The sequence below is a fragment of the Scatophagus argus genome, chromosome 24, assembly GCF_020382885.2.
Source record: "Scatophagus argus isolate fScaArg1 chromosome 24, fScaArg1.pri, whole genome shotgun sequence".
Classification (NCBI taxonomy): domain Eukaryota; kingdom Metazoa; phylum Chordata; class Actinopteri; family Scatophagidae; genus Scatophagus; species Scatophagus argus.
This window is the reverse complement of record NC_058516.1, coordinates 1,546,069-1,567,971: the sequence shown is the minus strand read 5'-3', so window position 1 is coordinate 1,567,971 and position 21,903 is coordinate 1,546,069. Positions and strand designations below refer to the sequence as shown.

The 21,903-nt window shown below is 47.7% G+C and overlaps 3 protein-coding genes and 1 long non-coding RNA gene across 8 annotated transcripts in view; 1 reads left to right on the top strand and 3 right to left on the bottom strand.

Moving 5' to 3' along the window:
* Window positions 1–52: 52 nt before the first annotated feature.
* On the top strand, window positions 53–1,107 carry LOC124055583. The gene is made up of 3 exons (XR_006842720.1): window positions 53–173; window positions 305–461; window positions 885–1,107. It is a non-coding gene; the product is annotated as an uncharacterized LOC124055583 (long non-coding RNA).
* Window positions 1,108–2,815: 1,708 nt separating this feature from the next.
* Window positions 2,816–13,293, bottom strand: aox6 (aldehyde oxidase 6). 5 transcript variants are annotated; one of them, XM_046382495.1, is made up of 35 exons: window positions 13,159–13,292; window positions 12,166–12,223; window positions 11,956–12,052; window positions 11,386–11,494; window positions 11,148–11,274; window positions 10,886–10,947; window positions 10,418–10,495; window positions 10,118–10,198; window positions 9,899–10,043; window positions 9,678–9,770; window positions 9,448–9,599; window positions 9,200–9,293; window positions 8,974–9,089; window positions 8,568–8,752; window positions 8,296–8,458; window positions 8,140–8,217; window positions 7,877–8,046; window positions 7,655–7,781; window positions 7,362–7,484; window positions 7,163–7,259; window positions 6,929–7,053; window positions 6,667–6,800; window positions 6,468–6,555; window positions 6,273–6,359; window positions 5,982–6,173; window positions 5,647–5,874; window positions 5,464–5,559; window positions 5,196–5,324; window positions 5,003–5,077; window positions 4,821–4,873; window positions 4,628–4,742; window positions 4,463–4,528; window positions 4,141–4,329; window positions 3,838–4,005; window positions 2,816–3,371 (listed from the first exon to the last, which is right to left on the bottom strand). In XM_046382495.1, exons 1-35 carry the CDS (start codon window positions 13,210–13,212, stop codon window positions 3,321–3,323), a joined length of 4,005 nt encoding a protein of 1,334 aa, XP_046238451.1. In that variant the 5' UTR covers window positions 13,213–13,292; the 3' UTR covers window positions 2,816–3,320. The 5 variants fall into 5 exon arrangements, with proteins under 5 accessions (XP_046238451.1, XP_046238452.1, XP_046238449.1 ...); XM_046382496.1 differs by having other exon boundaries at window positions 8,974–9,083; XM_046382493.1 differs by having other exon boundaries at window positions 8,140–8,458; window positions 8,974–9,083; window positions 13,159–13,293.
* Window positions 13,294–14,180: 887 nt separating this feature from the next.
* The window catches only part of sh3bp4a (SH3-domain binding protein 4a), a 35,295-nt gene continuing 27,572 nt past the window's right edge, over window positions 14,181–21,903 (bottom strand). Inside the window, exon 5 of the mRNA XM_046382537.1 lies at window positions 14,181–14,273. Within this exon, the coding sequence (XP_046238493.1) occupies window positions 14,196–14,273 (78 nt within the window). The 3' untranslated portion in view covers window positions 14,181–14,195. The remainder of the gene's footprint in view (window positions 14,274–21,903) is intronic.
* arl4ca (ADP-ribosylation factor-like 4Ca) lies at window positions 18,807–21,753 on the bottom strand. The gene has a single exon (XM_046382541.1). It carries the CDS (start codon window positions 21,192–21,194, stop codon window positions 20,610–20,612), a length of 585 nt encoding a protein of 194 aa, XP_046238497.1. The 5' UTR covers window positions 21,195–21,753; the 3' UTR covers window positions 18,807–20,609.

Genomic DNA, 21,903 nt, shown 5'->3' with positions numbered 1-21,903 from the left:
CCACAAATAGCAAGAAGGGCAGATAAAATATAAGTGAGGATAACTAATATATATTACTATATACTTTTATCCCCCAGTTAATTTTAAACATTTCTGCATTATTTATTTATCTTGAATTTTCCTTGAGATCAATAAAGTATCTATCTATCTATCTATCTTTAATCAGCCCATTGGTATGTATTTTATGCAGTTTGATTTCTTAATTTTAAAGCTTCAACTGCATCAATTAAAAGGACGTTTCCGAAATGAATGTGTTCTATCTGTGTGCAACTCTCGTTTTATTTGGCAACACAAATTCTTACAGGTGAAACAATCAGGCTCCATACTCCCAGCTCGTCCTCTGGTCGCAGCTTGTCCGCTGTGAGGAACTGGAACTGATTCATCTGTCACTAAGTGATGTGGATGAGCCATACAAAGACCTGCCAACACAATATAGACCCTTTTAAATAATCATAGCAAAGGTGAAACTGATCTGTTGTTTGCCCTGACTTCCTAACCCATAAAGCTACCAAATCTATGATTTAAACTTAATAACTGAAAGAAAGTGGTAAGCATGGGTGTAATTAAAGCTGCAACAGCTTATTGACATGTGTGAATGAACTTTTGTTTTCCTGTCATGACCAGTCTGTCCTCTCCGAAGCTTGGCTGCACCGTCATGGTGTCGAGACACGTCCGCAACCAAAGGACGGTCGCGTCATCCTTTGGGATTGGTTTTTTATTTCCCACTTGTGTCCTCAACACATCAGTCTGTCTTTATCTGCTGTTAATTTTAAACACTTCGTGCTGTCAGTCATTTTCTGGCAGTGAAACTGTTTAGTATTTTTACACAAACGTCACCTGCAGTCAAACAGGGTTGTTCAGTCCATGACCTTTGACCCACGCAGACGCCACACCTTACCGCAGGTGGAGGAGGGCAGCATCTACGGGCATCTACTGTCTGTCTGGAGCGAATGGCGAAGGCTCACGGCTCCCAGTGTGGCTTCTGCGCCCCAGGGATGGTGACGTCCATGTTCACTCTGCTGAGGAACAAACCTCAGCCCACCATGGAGGACATCAGGGAAGCTCTGGGAGGCAGACAGTACACACATATTTACATGTATAAAATAATATGTAATATGTTCCTGTCTTCATTTTCCATATTCTGCAGGCCAATCCTGGTTGGATTTAAGACCTTTTTGACAGCCAGGTGGGTGCTGAGCGAGCCTGTGTTGGTTTTTCCCACATCCAAACACTGAAACAAAGTGACTCTCTGCTGAATTCATCCCAACACAACTGAATGTCTTCAGCTTTCATCTGGCTGCTGCCGTAACGGAGGAGCAGGTGGGAAATTCTGTTGGAAAAATGGAAGAAACAGCAGCAAAACACATAAATCACCTGCAGCACCTCATACCTGCTTCGACAAGCTTCACCGGGCTGCACTTTGTGATTTATCTGACACTAAATGTTTTCTTCCTTCTCAAGAGCTCATCTTCCCTCCAGAGCTGATGGAGATTCTTTCTTACCTCCTTCACTTGAGAGGATTTTCTTTCTTTTGTAGATAATGGAGTTTAAGTGGGGATGCTCTTTACTTTCAAGGAAAAAGAAAAATTATTAAATAAGTCACAATTATGAGCTAGAAAGTCAAAATTATGAGACAAAGCTCAAAAATATGAGATTAAAAAGTCGACTATCTCATTATCTCAACCTCTTCCTTGCAATTTTGACTTTGAAGTTCATTGTTATTCTGATTTTATCATCAAATTTTAATCTTATTTTTTTCTTTTCCTGGCTTCCGTGTCTGTTCTCACAACTGAGGCCCTGCAAATCAAAGCTTTAGACGCCCTCTGTTGGCCATATTGAAGAACTGCAGCTTTTCCCCCTCTCAATCAGATCAGATTAATGTTCAGTTATTTTCTCTGTTTTATCAACTTATGTCAACAAATACAAAACGGCCTGCCTGTCCCTTTACCAGCTGATCTAACGATGTTGTGTGTCTCTTCATAAACGTTTGCCTCTGCTGGTGACGTTCCCACAGCAGAGCGCAGACTGTGCTTCAATAACCCAGAGGAAGTGTTTGCTGAAGAGGACGTGCTCTGAACTTCTTGGAATTCTTGTCTAAACTTTTGCGGTTTTACTTAATTACAATCAGTATCTACAATTTTAACACTTTACTGAGTCAAATTTGTGCATCAGTGCTGTTTGGTGTGTGTGAAGGTGCTTTGTGTCGGTCAGCTCATCGGTGCATTGGGCAGGCAACAGGCCAGGAGGGTAGCTCACGAGGTCCCGGTAGGCGACCTGGGCGCTCTGAATCACAAGTCTTAGTTTGAACCGAAGGAGAGAGACGTGGATGAAGCTTTAAAGAATGCTGGAGGGTAAAACTCTCAACGAACTAAAACCTGTACACAATCTCATAGGGACACAGTGTGCAATTCTGTGTGGAGATGAGATCTACATGGGCAGTCAGGAGCATTTCTACATGGAGATCCTGGCGCTGATCGCTGTTCCCAAAGGAGAAAATGAAGAGATGGATTTGGTCTCGTGGCGACTCAGCACGCAGCCTTCACTCAGGTGAACTGCTGTCCCCTCAGGTCCAATGCTGTCCCAGGAGCTGGTCTCCATGGTGCCGGGAGTCAGTTCCAACAAGATCACCTTCCAGGTGGGGAGGCTGAGCGGAGGGTTCAGAGGCAATGTGATGAAGATCGCCTCCCTCTCTGCTCTCACGGGGGTCGCAAGCGCACAAGTAAGACGAGCGAAATGATGCTCTCTGAGAAAACACAATGTGACTTTCAGGAAAATATCATGAAACAAGAAGAAGGGAAGAACCGGGGTCGCAGTCTGCGGTGTCAGCTCAAAATTTTATTTCATGTTTATTTGTATAGGAACAAGCATGAAGCATAACACAAAACCACACTGAGCTCATCTGCAACGGCCATCCCGAACTGGGAACCACGAAACTCAACGAATACACAGGAGACAGTACAGAATGCAGGCTCAGATACTACACTAACGTACAAGTACTGTCTCGCAGCTGGAAGTCGGGCCAGGATGTTACTCAGTCCGTCCAAGGTCACATAGAAACAAAAAGGCCGGACTGCTCAGCGTGGCTGCGTGCTGAGTGAACACAGAGGAAACGCTGCGTTTATTCAACATGTTCACTAGCTGCTTAATCTTCTGACAAAGCGATACTGTAGGAGCACAAGTCTCATTTGTTTGATTAGATTTTTTTTTATTTTGATTTTACATAAAGAGAAAAGAGAAGATTAGCAAAAAAACTGTGATTTAATCGTTGTTAGTTAGATTTAGCTCACGCTCAGCTTGGCTTTAGAAAAACAGACTCAGGGTTAGATGTTTAAGGCCCACGGTTTGAATGATCCTGGTTCGCTGGCTGGAATCTGGAAACACATCAACAGAAATCAGTTCATTTATGAGAGTCATTTTAATACGCCCTGTGACGAGTTAGACTTTTTATTCTGCAACGACTTTTAGAATTTCTGTTGCTGAGACAGCCAATACCTCATTTTGTTGTTGTTTTGAAGTAGTTTAACTTGTGATTACTTCACCTCAGAGTTTAGCTCATTGACGTTATTGTTCATTATGTTAAGCTGGGCTTCGAGACTTAACTTATGAAAAACCAGACAACATGTGTGAGACCACAGCTGGTCTTTTGCGTCGGCATTCAACTGTTTGGGGTGAATTACTTAAGCATTTTAAAGGTTGCATCCAAGGATTTTGCCATGATGACTTCTGAAGTGTTTTGAGACGACCTAAATTCTGTTTCAGAGGATTTTACGCCCTGACAAAAGGAACGTTTTTGAAAGAAACACTGAAAACGGAGTGAGAACGCTGGCATGTTTTTACCTTCTTCGTGAACGGGGAGGCACACGCCAGACAGGCCCTCTCCGGCGTGGCGGGGCTGTCCAGGGAAAACGGGCCGACCAATCCGGACTCAGAGCGGGCCGCAGCCACGGCGTCTTTGATGGCGAAGAACACCGAGCTGCCCAGGAACAGGATGGGTTCTCCGATACCCTGCGGAGCCAGAGAACCATCAGAACGAAAGCAGAAAGAAACAATCACGTAAAGAGCAACATGCAATACAATAAAGAGGTGTGTGTGTGTGTGTGTGTGTGTGTGTGTGGGTGTGTGTGTGTGGTGACCTCTGACCTTTGAGGAGTAGATGGCGTGGGGGTTGTGGGAGTCCGACAGCAGATAAACGTTGAATCGAAGCGGCACGTCGCACACCGCGGGGATCTTGTACTGAGACGGACCTCGAGTGTACAGGAGCCCGGAGGGGGAAAACTTCAACTCCTCCATAGTGAAGAGACCCAAACCCTGCATGAACGCCCCTTCAATCTGAGGGAGGAGAGAAGACGGCGAGATGGAGGGAAGAAAGAGGAAGGGCAACGGCAAACACGCAGCAGTCAGACCCTGTTTGCAGTGGCTTCATTTTATGGCTCCCAGAATATTCTGTGAGGTCTTAACTCACCTGTCCGATGTCCACCGAGGGGTTCACACTCCTGCCGATGTCCACCACCAGGTCCGTCCTCACCGTCTAAAAGGAACAACAACAACAACAACAACTCTTTCAAAGTCTGCAAAACGTCATGTTGTCAAAGACCAGCGTGCTCAGGTGAGTGGGTTCAGTTCTGACCCGGTAGTCTCCTGTGAGGCAGTCCAGCTCCACTTCACAGCAACACACTCCGTAGGTGAAGTAAGCGTAGGGCTCCCCTTTCATATTTTCCCAGTCCATGTAAAGGTCTTGGCCCCTGAGGACACACAGGAAGCCGTTACCGCCACTCGCTGATTAAAAACATTTGATGAGATTCGTCTGATTTCTTTCGTACCTGAAGAATCCGGTGGCTGATAAACTGATTTTCTCCACAAACGCTTTGCTGACCTGCGGACAAAACCAAAAGTATTTCTGTCTGCCAGCTGGTGTTCAGCCTGACTTCAAACAGCACAAACTACTCCTTCAAAATGCAGTGAATTCCCACGTTCCCCGCAGCAATCGCTTGTCAAATCGTACCCAACTCTCCCATGATCCTTTGGGGTACTTCTGCCTGATTGGCTCCAGCCGCTTGTACAGAGTCTCGCAGGCATTCTGGATGAAGAACAAATGAAAATGATGCTAAGTGTCATTGTTATGACTCTGGAAAGTCTTTCAGTCTTTGGGGACACAGTGATCAGCGGAAAAGGACGGAAAAGGAAAAGGACTCTACCTTGACCGCCATGCCGTTGGCGTCGGTGCCGAAGGAGGCCGCAGACGGGCAGGCGTTGGGGACGGTGTTGGTGCTGGTTTCACTGATGTAGATCTTAGAGGACGGGATATGAAGCTCCCGACTCGCCACCTGACGGGAGGCAAAATGACTCAGCGTTTTTGTTCACGTCTTTGCTTCTGTTTTGTTTTATCCCTGAAAGGTTAGACACCGCAGACATAAAGAGAACGCGTTCAAATGAAGCGAGTTAACCGATGTTGCGTCACAGCACCTGTTGCATCTTAGTGTGGATCCCCTGTCCCATCTCCGTCCCGCCATGACTGACCAGGACCGAGCCGTCTTTGTAGATGTGGACCAGAGCTGCAGCCTGTTATACACACAACAGGTCACAAATAAATTTGACCACAGTTGACGAAGCTTAACTTGTGCTCCAGTCTTTAAAGATCCCACAGACCTGAGTGAAGACACCTTCTCCAAACGAGACCCCATACTTAATGGGGATGATGGACATGCCCCTCTTCTTCCAGCGGTTCTGCCGGTTGAACTGGTCGACAGCTCTGCGGCGCTCGCCGTACTCAGCCTTGACCTTACACTCCTCCCAGCAGCGCAGCATGTTCTCTGGGCTGAACTCAAACTTGTAGTGGGTGACCGACGGCCCCTTGTACATGTTGATCTCCTGAATCTGATGAAGACATAAGCAGAAGCTGGTTATGCTGGGCTCTCACCTTTGGGTTTCTGACAATGTTCGAGTCTCTTTCTGTTCAGAAGCGTTTGGCAGGAAAAGACGACCTGGTCCGCAGGGCGTCCCAGCACCATGGCCACGTCGTTCAGCATGTTCTCCACGATCATGAGGCTCTGGGGCACGCCGAAGCCCCTGAAGGCGGTGTTGGAGGGCAGGTTGGTCATGCAGGCGGAGACACGGCCCCGCAGGTTGGGGATGTTGTAGGCGTTGTCCATGTGAAGCAGCATCTTCTCTCCTACCTGTGAGGAGAAGAGGAAGACTCAGTACTTTGTGGGGTTCTTCTTCTTTTTCACCTTTGCCAACATCGTTAAAGAACAAACGCAGCCGCTTTTACCAACCAGAACAGAATCATCGATGGTGTTGCCACCGTTGCTGAAGAACTGGACATCCGCCGCCACAATCCTTCCATCATTCATGAAACCCACCTGAGACAAACAGCAGTCAGCTCATTTCTGCACATCATTTGGATCAAACAAAAGGCTGGATTTAGAGATTTATCCTGCTGAAATGAGAGCTGGAGTGTGTTGTTGTACTTTGTATTTCCCCAGGACGGGGTGACGGGCTCCTGTGATCAGCATGTCCTCGCCTCGCTCCAGGACGCAGCGCACTGCACGACCGGTCCTGTGCAGGACAATCAGAACAGTTATGACAGAGAAAAGAAATCAAATCAGCTTTTGCTTCATTTCAGTACACGCTGGCTTCTGATCCTGTCCGCTGCTTTGGTTCACTTACTTCCATGCAGCCACAGCCGTGATACCAGACAGTATCGCGGTTTTAGTCAGCTTCCCGCCGAAAGCTCCGCCTATCCTTTTGACGTGACAGGTGACCCTGTTGGACGGGATGTCCAGCGCCTCCGCAATAATGTCCTGTATTCAGGAAAAGTGACACAAAGCTAACAACAACTCACCTGATTTCTCTTTAAAAATCAGCCCAGAGAACGTGCACAGGATGATCCAGTCAGTGCTCGTTCAGAAAATCATTTACATCTGCGCACCTGCATCAACGCCGGCCACTGAGTGGCGACGTAGATGTCGATCTCAGTCTCCTCGCCGACAGGAACGACCAGCATGCTCTGGGTCTCCATGTAGAAATGCTCCTGGCCACCCAGTCGGACCTCACCTGAGGAAACAAACACAGCGAGACAAAAAGTGTTTCATAGATGTTTCATGAGTGAAAAGTAAACAATCCAAACACCCGAACTGCACCGAATTTATCCTTTAACTTGTACCTTCGTAAACCTGGTCGACAGTTTTGAAGGCTTCAGTCACATCCCCTCTCGCAATCACCCTCCGAGGCTCAAAGAAAGACGACTTCTCAATGGCTTCCTGTCACAGGCAGAGACAACAAACAGCATGATGCACAAAACAAGCTCTGTTGCCGTGGTACAAAGTGCACCTTCTCCGTCTGATCCGCCGGACTCCACAGACCTCTACGGTAAAAATCGGGTCAGGCAGGTCTTCGTAGCTGATCTTCACGGCTGCTGCTCCTCGTTTGGCATGCGCCCTGGTGTCAGCGACCACCGCACACACCATCTGACCGATGCACGACACCTGCACGCAGCAAGGGACACAAAGAGGATGACGGCAGCTTGTTTTCAGGACTCACCTGGGCCTTCACATGAGTTCTTTATAACTTAAAGCGATCAATCAGCGTCCTGACTTTCACCCCAAAACCTGCGCAGCAGGGGGAACCCAGCTTAAGGAGCGTTCACACACTCTACCTCACTCTGAGCGAGCAGCTCCTCCTCGTATCCAAACATCACACGGGCTTTCTTCCCAGGAATATCTTTGGCCGTGATGACGTCGACGACACCGGGAAGCCGCAGAGCCTCGCTCGCGTCCAGCCCTCTGTTGGACGACACACACGCCTTTAATACAAACAAGTACGGATTCACATTTCAGAGAGTCTCAGACACCGAAGAAGTCGTCCGCTGTCTCCTCACGTGATTTTGGCGTGCGCTCGAGAGCTGGTGACCAGAACCAGGAAGAGCTCCCCGTCCATCTTGGGGATGTCGTCGCAGTACACGGCCTCGCCTGTGGCCTGGCTGATGGCAGAGCGGTGCATGATGGGACGCCCCACTGGGTCCTGCTCGCTCTGGTCCTTTGACACATGCTGAAGAAGAAGAGGATCACAGTGTTTTACCTGCTTTCATTCAAGGGTTTCATCAAACTGTGTAGATGCTTTGAATGAGGGATAACTTCTGACCTGGAACTCCTGCAGGCTGGGTTGGATGTCTCGGGGCAAAGGCTGGATCAGCTCAGGGAGCTCCTCCGTCATCACATTCTGCAAACACAAACTCCTTCTCAGCCTCTGGTATACACAAAGAAACTGCAGTTTTTCTAACTCAGTTCCCCGTCCTACCGTTTCTTTGAGCTTCTGAAGGACCTCCAGGTTAAATTTGAAGAGGAAGCTGAGAGTCAGAGAGCGACGAAACTCCACCTTTCCTCCAGGAGCCGAAGGAGGGAGGACCAACTCATCCAGGAGGACGTCATAGGCCCGGCTGAGGGTCTCATCATCCCAGGGCCTGAAGGAAACAGGATTTTTACTGCCGCTAAAAGACCCCTAATCCACTTCTGATAAAAACAATAAATAAATAAAGAGAATTTAAAGTGCGTGAGAAGCATGACTCTGACCTCGAGACGATAGCTGCGCAGGTCTTGGCGGCGCTGACCGTGGTCGGCCCCATTCCTCCGAAGTAAATGCTGAGGTCCTGCACCTCCCTGGATCCTTCTGAGAAAAACACTCTCATCCCGGCCGTCACCGTGGCGAAGGAGCTCTCCTTCCTCGGAGCCTGACGGAAAACTCGAACAAACTCCCCCTGCAGGACAGAAAATGACGTCGCAATAATTAGTTGCCCTCAACAAAGAAAGGCCACACAGGAAGTGAGGTGTTTCACCTTTTAGCTGGCTTTGAAACACTGACTGTGTACAAAAAGATGGACGACATGAGAGCTCACCAAAACTGAAGCCAAAAAAGGAAATCAGACAATCAGATATCAGACAGAGACAATAAACTGGAACTTCAGGACATTGTTTGCACCTTTCTGGAGAAGGGAATGAAGACAGAAACAACGATCTCCTCCGGCTTCAGGATGGTTTTTCCGAAGCTCACGAAGAAGTCTTGATTCAGCGGAACCTCTCGTCTGCCTCCTGGCGCTTTCGGACAGGAGACAAGAAAATCAAACGTGTCTGACTTGAATCCACACGTCTCAACAGAACAAACTCTTCCAGAAGTCGTGACAAGAGATCACAAACTCTCAGCTTACCGCCGGAAATGACGCTCACTTTGGAGTTCCCGGCAGCCAGAACAGGGTTCAGGTCTGAGTTTGGGTACGCACTCATGATGTTGCCCCCGAGAGACTGAACAAGCAAAAAAAGACAAATTGCACTTGCAGGATTTCATCTAATTTGTTCAAAATCTCGTGTTTCTACTTCGAAACTATTTCAAAATAAAATGACAGTAAAATGTGATCTGTTATTAACTTTCCGACATTTCTGAGCGAGATCTACTTACGGCGACATTGCGGATCTGCTGGTTCCCCAGGTTCCCCAGCTGTTGGATCAGAGCTCTGAACAGTTCGGTGTTCTCCTCCGGAAAGTCCGGCACCATCTTCTCCAGAACAGACCGAACCTCGGACAGACTGCAGCCCGCTCCCACCCAAACGCCTGCAGAGACGCAAGTACGTTAAGCAAAGAAGCCTGAAGAGTTGGTGCGGCGAGTTTCACGAACAGGAAGTTACCCACCATGTGGCGTCTGAGTGACCTCGAACAGCTCCCTCACTCTGGTTGGAGATATTATCAGAGGATGCAGGACGCCTTTGAACTTAATGTCAGGACCTTCAGCACAAAGTTTGAAGTTTATGAAGCGATACAGAAGCTGCTCTGCTAACTGAGAACCTTTCTGATGACTGAACATAAAGATGTTCCGTCACCGATGTGAGTCTGTACAGGAACTCAGCGCTCACCAATGTTGGTGTTCCCAAGGACGAGCGGAGCTGCGGGGTTGCTGGTCTTCAGCTGGACGAGCTCCTCCAGCGAGGCCGGAGACACCCAGCTCATCCTCTCCCCACGGAAACTGAGCGTCTGCGGGTTTGGCGTTTCTGCCATCAGCTGTGGACAAAGCGCCATCAATACCAGCAGCTAACAGAGAGACCTCGAACCACCCAGAGCTCATACTGACTTACAATCAGTTCAGGAGGGAAGATCAGCTCCTGTGTCGGATCCAGTGGCACGAAGTCGTCCTTGTCGAACAACTGGGGCTTCTTCTGGAGCAGGAAAAAAAAACAGGATTACAGCAGAGAAAGATGAAATCTCACACAGCTTGGCCTCGAAACGTCTGAGGGGAGGAAGTCAGATGACGAGAGGAGGGCACAGAGAAGGTGAAAAGAGAGTGAAGGAGAGAGGAAAGAAGAAGAAGAAGAACAGAGTGAAGGACAAAACTAAATCAAAAAGGGAAGAGGAAAGTAAAATTCAACTGAGCTCACATGTTCTGCCTCATCAGGGGTTTCCTCTCCGTTGAGGCAACAGTTTGCAGCTCCATTGGCTTGGCAGCAATTCCCTTCCTGTTTTGATTTATTACAGATGTCACACTGCAATTATGCTTAGCACCTTTTCATAACTTTATGTTCTTATCATCGTTCTTATCATCAGATCAAGAAGATTGCGACGCTAACAAACAGGTTACAACACAGTCGAGCAGAGAAAAACCGAATCATCTCGAAATCGTTCATCCTCTGGTCTTTATATTTGGTTTGTACTGTATGTTCCCCTTTCTTGTTGGCACTTTGTGGTTTAAATTTGTATTTTTTGTGCTTGAAAAGTCAGTAAGAACCACAGGAACACAAACGACGACCCTGTGAGGCCTATTGCGGTTCCATTAAAGACTTAAGTGGGTCATAAAACTGTGAAATCTGACTGGTTATGTGAACTGGTTGTAAAGCTGAGCTTTGAACCTGACAGAAGGTCCTGCAGCCGTCAACAATGGGTCGATATCCAGTACACCGACACAAATTACCTGAAAAACAAACAACACAGCGAGGAGAGGCCCACATGTCAGGGCAACTTACAGATCACCTGGTGAACACCTGCATTGTGATGGAAAAAGATTTTAAAAAAGAAGAAAAGTGCCCTCTGTCCTTTCGCTCCTCTTATTTGTGGTTGTAACATCCCTTTAAGCCTTACAACAGGTGAAATAAGGAAAACAAGCAAACAAACCAGCCAGAGCCTGAGTGATGTCCTCCATGGTGGGCTGAGGTTTGTTCCTCAGCAGAGTGTACATGGACATCACCATCCCCGGGGTGCAGAAGCCACACTGGGAGCCGTGGGCCTTGGCTATCCGCTCCTGCAAAGCAGCCACAGCAGCTCAGGGTCCCAGCGAACGTCTTTCAAATCATTCAGGTTCAGCTTGATGTGTGTGATGTCAGTGCAGGCTGTGTTCTGCTTCTCCTCCTACCTGGACAGGGTGGATCCTGGTCCGGGAGCTGCCGACGCCCTCCACCGTGGTGACGGCGGCTCCGTGAAGCTGGCAGATCGGCAGCAGGCAGGCGTTGACCGCGTAATGTCTGACGGCGGGGGTGAAGGAAAACATTTCATATTAAAGAAGCGGCGCTGCTCTAACTGATCCTGATGCTGCTGCGGCCACAGCCAGCAAAACTACCGCCGCTGCTACTCCTGCTCGGACTGAAGTACAGACGTCGTAGTACTACTACTCTCACAGGACAGCGATCAGTCACCTGTGACTGTTTCATGTTGTGATGTGTGTGTGTGTGTGTGTGTGATCGATTATCTCCTCCTCTGCCATGGCGTTCTGCTTTGCTGCCACCATCAGCCTCCACAGAGACTCTGTTGACTCTCAGCTGTGGATGTCACAACCACATCTGGCAGACAAACAGATCACATTCAGACTCCCTCTTGTTCCTGGAAAAAATCTAATTTAGTTTGTGAGATGGCCACAGTGTTCGGTATTTTATCTCAGCCAATCAGAGAGGAGCAGCAGCATCATACGGTTCAGCTCAAAGGATACATGATGGTTTTGGTGGCGGGTTGGTAGTGCGACACCATGACCGTGCAAGCCCCGCAGCCTCCGCCGCCGCAGCCATACTTGGTCCCAGTTAACCTCACTGAGGTCGCGGTGAGTCAAGGAAACGAACCTGCAGGTGGGACTCACGTCAACACGACATTCAGTTCAAAAACATGACTGTGGCGGTGGATGCGAAGGTGATCTGAAGGATACGTTTGTCCCTGAGGAAGGACAGCAGCGTGGTCTCAGGGTCCGCATGGTCCTCGGTTACCTGTTAGAAGAAACATTTCCTGACCTCCGTGACGTCGTACTTTAGCAGGAAGATAATGAAGTGTTCACAGACTGACAGGAACACAACGCGGCTGCGGCTGCGGTTTTGTTAATTCTCGATCACGACAAGATTTCGAGAACTTAGAATGAAGTCTTCAAATGTCCAAAACAGTCAACAACAGCCCAAAATCCAAAGATATCTCTCATACACAGTGAGGAAAAAGAGAATTCTCACGTTTGAAGAAATACTGGAATTCTTTGGCTGAAAAATTGCATAACCAACCAATGAATTTGTTATCAAAATTACTGGCTAATTTTTAACTGACTAAACTGACCCGTTACAGTTGTACGAGAGAACACACAAACCTTCAAGGCCAAGCTCCCCAGCGTGTTAATGTCGTGTTAATGTCAAAGCTTTATTTTCATCACATTTTTCTGAGTCAATCAACTTGTGTTTCTTGTCACAATCTCCTTCCAAAAAGCCTAATTTCATTCTAAGTCACGGTTTTATTTTGGAAAACTTAAGGAGTCTTAATCGCGTTACTCTAACTGTGCTCACACACTGTACTTTTTTTTTTTTACAAGCTGTTACCACAGAAGAAGAACCCAAAAAATCTATTAGGGCCAAAACTGACATGTTTTGGTCAACTCTTATTTTGAAAACCACTGACGCCTTTAGGTCACAGAATCAAACGGGGCGCAGTTTTCAGTGTAACACCTGTTGTTGATGTCACAAACACATTTTCGTTTGACCTGATTTTAACTTAGTGAGGTAGAAAATGGGACCTTTGGCATCACTGACGTTGGTGAACACGTCTCTGCAGCTCGAAAATGCACACGCGTTTAGAATTTTCTGCAGAAACAAACTACTAGCAAGAGGCTAACATTAGCTACGACAAGACACACGGTCTAAAACTTATTAAATGCTAAACGTACCTTTTTCCCATTGACAAAGAAGCACAAAACATCTCCTTCTGCTCCTGCAGACATCTTTCAGGTCAACACTGTCCCAACACAGAACATCAAATCAGCCTGATTCTAAAAGACTTCCGTCTGTCGTCGCTTTCAAAGTAAAACACCCAATTGATGCTCGGGAAAAACGTTTCCAACAACACATTTATTTACTTGAACATTTTTATGTATGTATGCGTTATTAAGTGATGATGAATAACTGAAAATGCTAAATAATATAAATTTAGTGTTTATGGTCTCATTATTTTTTAGGCCAAGCTAGAAAATCCATTAAAATAGATTAAAAAGAGTCATGTAAAGACATTTTGGATTGTGCAAAATTAGTATAACTTTGTTTAACATTTACTTTAACGGCAATCATGAGCCGTAAGCTGGCAAAGCATAAAGGAATTAAAATAAAATGAAGTAGAATTTTAAGAAAAAAAATCAAGAACTTCCAGGAACAATTCAAGAAACAAAACCTAACAGATTTATTAAAAACAGTATCGCGATATATATAACACAACACGGACATTTTGACTAAGAGTGAGAACGTCATGCTTTTATTTTAGAAGCAACACTAGTCGACTTCCTGTCCCATCCCACCGCCTCTCGGACTTGACCCATTTGAGGTCCGCGGAGGGGGGAACCGCCTCCAGCTGTCCTGAAGCGACCCGATCCAAAGTTTCAGTAAACCACAAGTGAAGAAGATTCAGCGGAAGTAACTCGTCACACTAACGTTAATCATCACATCACAGTTTGGTTTTGCGTGGAGAAACCAGAAGGCCGCACGTGTAAGAAAGGAAATGAAATCTCATCGGGATGATGATTGTGTCACAACAGAAAAGTCACCTGAGTTAAAGTTAGCGAGTGGACTTTGGCCTCATCAGCACAAATCAGCACAAACCATCAGCCCCACCTTCTCTTTTCTTTGTGCTTCCAGCTGATCCCAGAGCTTATAATCTGTCGTTTGAAATGTTCAGAACATCCCGACTGGAAGAGTTTAACTGTTGTTATTCACGTTAATCACAGCTTGGGTGCACTGCGACCTGTTTGCTGTCAGGCAGGGTGCAGGACATCCGCCTCGCCACCAGAGGGAGCTACAGGGAAAACAAACCAAAAGTCATGACTTTGAACTTATTTTGCTCTGTTGTTTGTGTCTTTGCTCGTTTGTTTTTCTATTTTATGTAGAATTTGCGACCTACGTGGCTGAAGGCTCCTTTTTATTTATTTGACAACACAAATATAAAAACATACAAGCTTCCGGTCCTGTTTCTTCTTCTTGTTTTTCAGTGTTTACAGCAATCCTCACCAGCCAAACGCTTTTGATGGCCCAGTGTGGGATCAACACAGCAGAGATGACTAAATTAAAGATTCAAAATAAAATAAAAAGAAGGTTATTAGCATATAATATTCAGAAGTCTCTGCATTCAGCTGTTTTTGGGAAAATAATTTTTTGACGAGTCAGGGTGGGGGGCACATCACCCATATCGACATTAAAAAAATACAAATTTATTTGAATGAATAACAACAAAGTGGAAAACCAGAACGTAACTCTGAGCTGTGAAAATAATCTGAGAACAGTGACAGACAGACAAGGGCGTCCTGAGACGGGCCCGGGGACAGTTTATTCCCGTCAACTCCCAGCGTCCTCTGGGAGAGTCCCGGTGGACGGGGACCCGCCCTCTGGATTACAGACGTGAGCCGTGTAATTTCACATGTTAATGACACGCTCCGCCAAGCAGCTCTCATTAAATGTCTGCATGAGCTCAGCGTGTCCTCGTGAAACCAGCAGATTAAAGGTGGGGATTCTTTAGGAAAATCAGCAGGAAGTCGTGCTGTGTTTGTTGTTTCTTAATTAGAGTTTTATGCTGCTTAAAGAATTTCCTCTCGTGGCACAGTGAGGATCTGAACAGTAAAGACTGAAAACAAGACCCACAAATCAGATTTGGGTTCCTCAAGTCAAAGCCTACAGGCCAAAGTGGACAAACCAACCTGAACCTCGAGTCCATTTTGATTATTTAAATGACCCTGAGCTGCACAACACAAATGCTGTCCATTTTAAGGGTCCACATCACATTGCGGCCTCCCCTAAAGGACTCCAGACCGACTGAAAATAAGTCACATGTTCCAGCCTCGATTCCACTTTAAAGTACTTGTTGGTGGCTCTCGTTTCTCCCTCCTCCTCCTCCTCGTCCTCCTCCTGCTCCTCCTCTTCGTCCTCCTCCTCCTCCTCCTCATCCTCCTCCTGCTCCTCCTCCTCCTCCTGGTTGTCCCCATGCTTCTCCTGCTCCTTCTCCTCCTCCTGCTCCTCCTCCTCCTCCTGCTCCTCCTCCTCCTTGTCCTCCTCCTGCTCCCCCTCCTCCTCCTCCTGCTCCTCCTCCTCCTCCTGCTCCTCCTCCAGCTCCTCCTCCATCTCTCCCAGACTTTCTCCCAGCCTCTAATTAAAATGATAACGAGCTGCGTTCTGAACGAAGCCACGACTGTGACGTCAGCAGTGACTCTCAGCTCACCCCGACACACTCGAGGCAGCAGGAAGCACAGCTGGATTAGCCTCTGCCTGAACCGGCTCACAGAGCTGCAAACCCAGTGTGAGTGTGTGTGTGTGTGTGTGTGTGTGTGTCGCTGAGGAACGACTCAAAGCTTTGGAAGGACTTGAGCATAGACAAATCTGACTCATGTCAGAGCCAATGAAGCACTGGACTTCAAGTTCAACATTCAGAGACAGAAAGACCAGACCAGGACCAGGTTTCTGTGTTCTGTGAGGCCACAGGGCAGAAGGATTTACACAAAACCATCCTCAGAGCCTTCTTAGAGACAGGCGAGCGTCATCGACAAAACCACTTTGATTTCCCGTGGGAGAGTCCTCGCTGGCTGCTCAGTCCTGGGCACCAAGGCACCAGGGTACCCCCTCAAACTGATCTGAGAAAGACTAGAACCTGAAAGACTGAGATGACCAGACGAACAAAAACAGGAGCTCATGAAGCGAGACAGGAGAGCAGAAACATCTGAAAGTCAGGGCAGCTTTACTGTCATCAGACCGACTGGCTTTAAAGCTGCTGTTGACTCAACACAAGCCGCCTTCGTCGACGTTCAACAGTAAACTGAGCTTACGTAACCACGCGTCTGACCTCGACCAGAACGCTCGACCTGTCAGCCACGTTCGCCCTCTCGTAAAGGGCAGTTAAAGAGTCTGCTGACGCTGTTAATGTGGGAAACGTGTTTGCTTTGGCTCAGCGCTCGTCAGTGGTGCTGCAGTTTCTGGCACTGAGACATCACAACAACTGAAAGGCCTTCAAGAGCCTTCAGACCTCCTTCTGGTTCAGCTCTCACAGCATCAGTGAAAACCACCTGACTCGACTTGACAGCTGAATCAATCAGACAAAACGTTTTTGTGCCGCCGACGGAAATCCATCAGCCTGCTCGAGAAACACAAAATAATCTCGGCTCATTCGAGTGGACGTTAAAGAAGCACGTTAGCGTTGCTCTCGGTCTTTGGCTCTCAACGCTTCTGCACACTCGTGACGGGGAAGCGTGAGGGATTGTCTTCCTCCGGCCGCCCACAGGAAGGTAAAGGAAGGAACCTCAGTGCTCTGTCAGCGGCTTGCAGCGGAGACATATGATGGAGAACCACCATGTCCTTCACATAATGGAAAACCACCACATCCTCCACATGATGGAGAACCACCATGCCCCTCATCATGTGGAGAACCACCATGTCCTCCACGTGATGGAGAACCACCACACCCTCCACGTGATGGAGAACCACCAAGTGCTCCACGTGATGGAGAACCACCATGTCCTGCTGAAGCCACTCTGGCTTTCACAGGCCTGAGTTCGCAGCACGTTTGGCAACAGAAGCTGAGCTCTCATAATTAATGAGAGAATATGGATGGGTGTTGGTTCTGTTACAGTTCAATAAGATCTCCAGCTGCTGAGGTCTCAGGTTTATGGCTTTTAAAAACTAAACAAAGAAAGAAAGCAAAAACCCAAACACAAGCCGCCAACACAGAGACCTCGCTCAGAGAACCTTAACCACAGAACAAGGAGTTTCTCAAACGCAGCTTTGATTGGACGAACTGGAAGCCACTGGTTTCCATTAACTTCCACATGGAAACTTGAGCGAACATCAAGTTATGGATCACATTCTTTGGTCTGAGCAGAAACAGAGAAATAGAAACCAATGAATGTCCGAAAGCAGCGGCTGGACTGCACAACAGTCAGCTGGTTTTCACAAATTTAAAAAAAAAAAAGTCTCATAAACAGCTAAGCTCTGAGGAACTATTTTCAGTGGCGGATTAGGATCTTATATGTGGGCCTGAGTCAAAATTACACAGTATAACATCTAATAATACAGACAGTGTGGCTCACTGACAGCACAGGGAGGCGACAAAGCAGCTCGCGCATCAGTACTGCAACACGAGAGCTACACGGGAGTGAGATGCACCACACACTACTGGTGTTTCCCAACCAGACTCCACTGAGATCACAACAAAGACCAGAGACTCGATTCTCACGCCTGCGAGGTGAACCAGTGACCTCCAGATGTGTCCGAGAACCGCATAAATCAGCACACACGCGCCATCCAGACACTTTAATCCCAGGAAAGATGAAAAAAACACGTCTTATTTCAGGAACACAAAGTACACGGTTCACTTAGGCCAAACAAGTGAATAACAGAAGGCAAATAACACTGACGTGACGGCACAGACCATAATAACAGGATGAGAGACAGTTTAAGTGCACACACAGGGAACGCACAAAGGTTAATCAGTAAACAACAGGCAGGAAAACATGCAGCTTCCGTCCCTGCAAAGAGGATTTTAGCCAGCTTAATTTTTCAACACTACAACCCACTTTTCCTCTCAGAGATCCTTAAATATGCACATAACCTCTTTATTTATACTGTTGTTTGTTTTCCTATTTGCGGTCATTGCTGCTGCCATTAAAAATATGCCGAATTAACGATGATCACTTCCTGTCAGCGCTGCAGCCCTTGTTGTGCCGAAAGCCAAGCTGGATTTACTGTGACACGGAAGAAAAGCTAAAAACATGAGGATTCTCAGGCAAGTTCTGCACTTTCATGGAGCATCTTCTTCTAGGAGTTCTGTGCAGATGGGAGGACTTTTGTTGAACTTCCTCCTGTTGTTTGTTATTCTGGATTGAGTGCAGATGCTCGTGTTTATGAAACAAACAATTAATTAGGCTCAGAGACAACTTCAAAACCAATTTGAAAGCCCTCTCAGTATTTATCAACAATAGGCCTCGTGTCTTACTGATGGCTTTTAAGTGACCTTTAAAGCATCAAGTTGATTATTTGTTATCCGTTTATTAAAACCGTAGATGTGCACTCACTGTAATGTTATTAGAAAGTTAAAATCTAGTAAGACACACACACACACACACACACACACACACACACACACACCTCAGGTCACATGTCATCACAGCAAACGGCAGGTTTGGACTTGACGAGGCGGCTTTACATTGTGAGTCATAAAGCAGATCACAACTCGCCTCTAAGTGGCGCTTAGCTGAGGGCTGCTGGGAGTCCCCGTCCCCCCCCCCTCCTCCTCCTCCTCCTCCTCCTCCTCCCGGGTGATAAAAGCTTTAGAAACCAGACGACACACAAGTTCAATTACAAAGAGTTTAATCCCAAAAATACTTTCTTTTTTTATTTCCATTTTGGCATGTAACACATCGTTTGGTCTTGCTGTATGTTGGCTGTAACTCTGCACTGTGTAATTTACATTGTCTGAAGTCGCGGGCTGTCATGCAATGTTGAACACAGCTCGACCGAGAGCTGCAGAGGAAGGATGCCACGTTCACGTCGGGTTTACGTCGCAGATATTCAGGCTGAGGCCCGTCTGCACCCCCCCCCAACCCCTCCCTCCCCCCGGTGGTCATCACGAGTATGACACGTGGGGAGGGTTTGTAGCATTCCAAGATATTAAATGTTAAAATTCAAAAGACAATCAACTTTAAGATGAGGAACATGCTGCAGTCTATTGATCGAAATATAGAGAGCTTGATTCTGAGGACACGGAGCTGCAGCAGAAAGAACCCAATCCTGACTCTTCTTCTTCTGCTGCTGCTGCTGCTGCTTGGACGTGAACGCGGCATGAGACAACAGTCCACGTGAGACATTCAACAGTCCGGACAGTTAAGACAAAATGCTAACTTTGCTGACTTTTTATGAACTTTTTGTCAGAAAAAACACTGCAGGAAGTGACACGAGCTTCGATCCGTATGGGAGCCCATTTCTGCCAATGTGACTTTAAGAACAATAAAAATGAAGATAAAACGACCCGGCTCAGATGGACGCCATCACTGAAGACGCTGCTTCAGATGTCGAGTCAAAAAATGTGAAACTTCAGCAGTTTTGAGTGATAATTTAAACCTCCTCTGAGTCACCCACTTGCTGCTGTAACTTTGGTGCATGTGAGGATAAAAAGAAAAACACTTGGGCCACATTAAAATTTAATTACTCATTATTTTGAGAAAATTCCTCTTCCTTTAATAGTGTTTCTTTCTTCTTTCTTTCCTCATTTCACTGGCAGAACTGGGCTTCCGTAATTATGAGACTGAACTCCAAAGGGGCCACTGTTGTTCAAACCCAAATGTGTGTGAAAAAGGAAAAGAAAAGCCGTTTTCACACTCTGCAGCCATGTCACTCGTCTCACGTCTCCACTGGTGGGAATACGAACAGTTTGCTGCTACATTTATGTGTGTGTCCAGATCCTGACAGCCACAGGAGGAGTCTCACGGACACAAAAACAGCTCAGCCAGTCCAGTACGGCTTCCCCTGGAAGTCCCATCAGAGGGCCACTCACAAAGGGTCTCAAAAGGTGCAAAATGAGCCTGTCGGGTGACTTTCATCAATTCTGCTGATTCCTCCCTAAAAACTGCTTGACAAGGCTGCACATACTCAACAGAACTGATCTCCTCATCGTCTCCACCCGACCAGCCCTGCTTACCCACAGCGTGAAGACTGCAGGGAGCTTTTTGGTTAACTGAACAAAGTTGTGGTCCTCAGCCTGATCTGAACCGACGGAGGAGTTTTGTCTCCTCGGTGGGGATCATCTCTGGTGTGACACCACGCTCGGTCCGAAACGCTTCCCACATCAGGGACTCGCTGGGAATCCACCAAAACTACAACATTCCACACAGATCTGAGACTGTTTTGTGGGTTTATCTCGTTTATATTTTCAGATTATAGGATTATCTGCGAATAGAAAAGTTATTTTACCTTCATGATGCCCCTCTGAAATACAATCTTATCGATCCTAATGACTGAGTGAAGATATTTTAGCTCATGTAGCATCGCTATAAGAGACTTGCAACGTTTCTATGGTGATCAGTTATGATATTTATGCTGTTTTCAACCCTCCTGCAGCAGAAGAATTCGCCTCAGTCTTCTTTTCCTCAGCCTGCCCTCACTGCCTCTTCTTCTTCTGCTTCAGTGACTTCCTCCTCTTCACTATCATCTCATACAGCTTGTCCATGCCCTCATCCAGCCCCTCTCCTATGATGGCGCAGGCCGGCTGGACGTGGTACGGGGTGGAGGGGCTCAGCTCAGCCAGGGCCAGCTGCCTCTCGATCTCCCCGACATCCAGCGCCCGGGGAAGGTCCTGCTTGTTGGCGATGACCAGCAGCGGGGTCCCCTGGTTCTCCGAGAACCGGGTGATCTTGTGCAGCTCCGTCCGGGCCTCCTCCAGCCTCTCGGCGTCCACGGAGTCCACCACGTACACGATGCCGTCCGTGCAGCGGCTGTAGGGTTTCCACAGGGGCCGCAGTTTCTCCTGGCCCCCGACGTCCCAGAAGTGACAGCTAATGCCCCTGGAGGCCCCCGCGCCGCCCAGGCGGATCCTCTCCGTGTTGAAACCGATGGTGGGCACCGTGTTGACGAACTCGTTGAATTTCAGCCGGTACAGCACGGTGGTTTTGCCCGCAGAGTCCAAGCCGAGCATGACTATGTGCAAGGACTGGAAGGCACCCAGATTAGAGAAACTGTTCCCCATCTTGCAGCCTGGGGAGGAGGAACAGCGTGCACTCCCGCAGTCGCAGTCCCGCAGCAGCGAAATCACCGCAGGAGACGCTTAAACGTCTCTGCAGGGATCCATAGCGGCTTTCTTCCCCGGCGAGAGTCTGATCATAAGGTCGGCAAACGCGCAGAAACGCCCGATCCGCGTCGCTCCCGTTCAGCAGAAGTGGAGGGCGCAGCCCCTGGTTGCGCGGAGGCACTCCGGCAGCCAGACGAGCCGCAGCATCCCTGGACTCACTCCAGCAGCATCAGGCGTCCAGAAGAGGGCCGAAATCACCACGCACACGGCGGCGCTTCTGCCAACAAATGCGCCAACTACGCGCGTCCGAGTGTCACATCATGTCTCTGCATCCGCGCACGCGCGCGCGCGTGTGTGTCTGTGTGTGTGTGAGAGAGAGAGAGAGAGAGACGAGTGCGCAGCAGCCGCCCTCATGCAGCAACACACACTCAAGTGATGTGTGTGACGCGTGGATCAGCCTCTAAAAGCGAAAAGACGCGTCAAGCTCACAAACAGATGACTTCCGGTTCCCTCAAAATAAAAGCCTCATCTGTCACCACATCAGCACGTTGGGGTCTTATTTTGAAAGGTGCTGTTTGGTGTTTCCTGAGCTGCCGAAGCGGCTGAAACTCTGACACCTGGTGGTGAAATGCTGCACGCTGAGGTCACATGCATTAAACCCGGAATA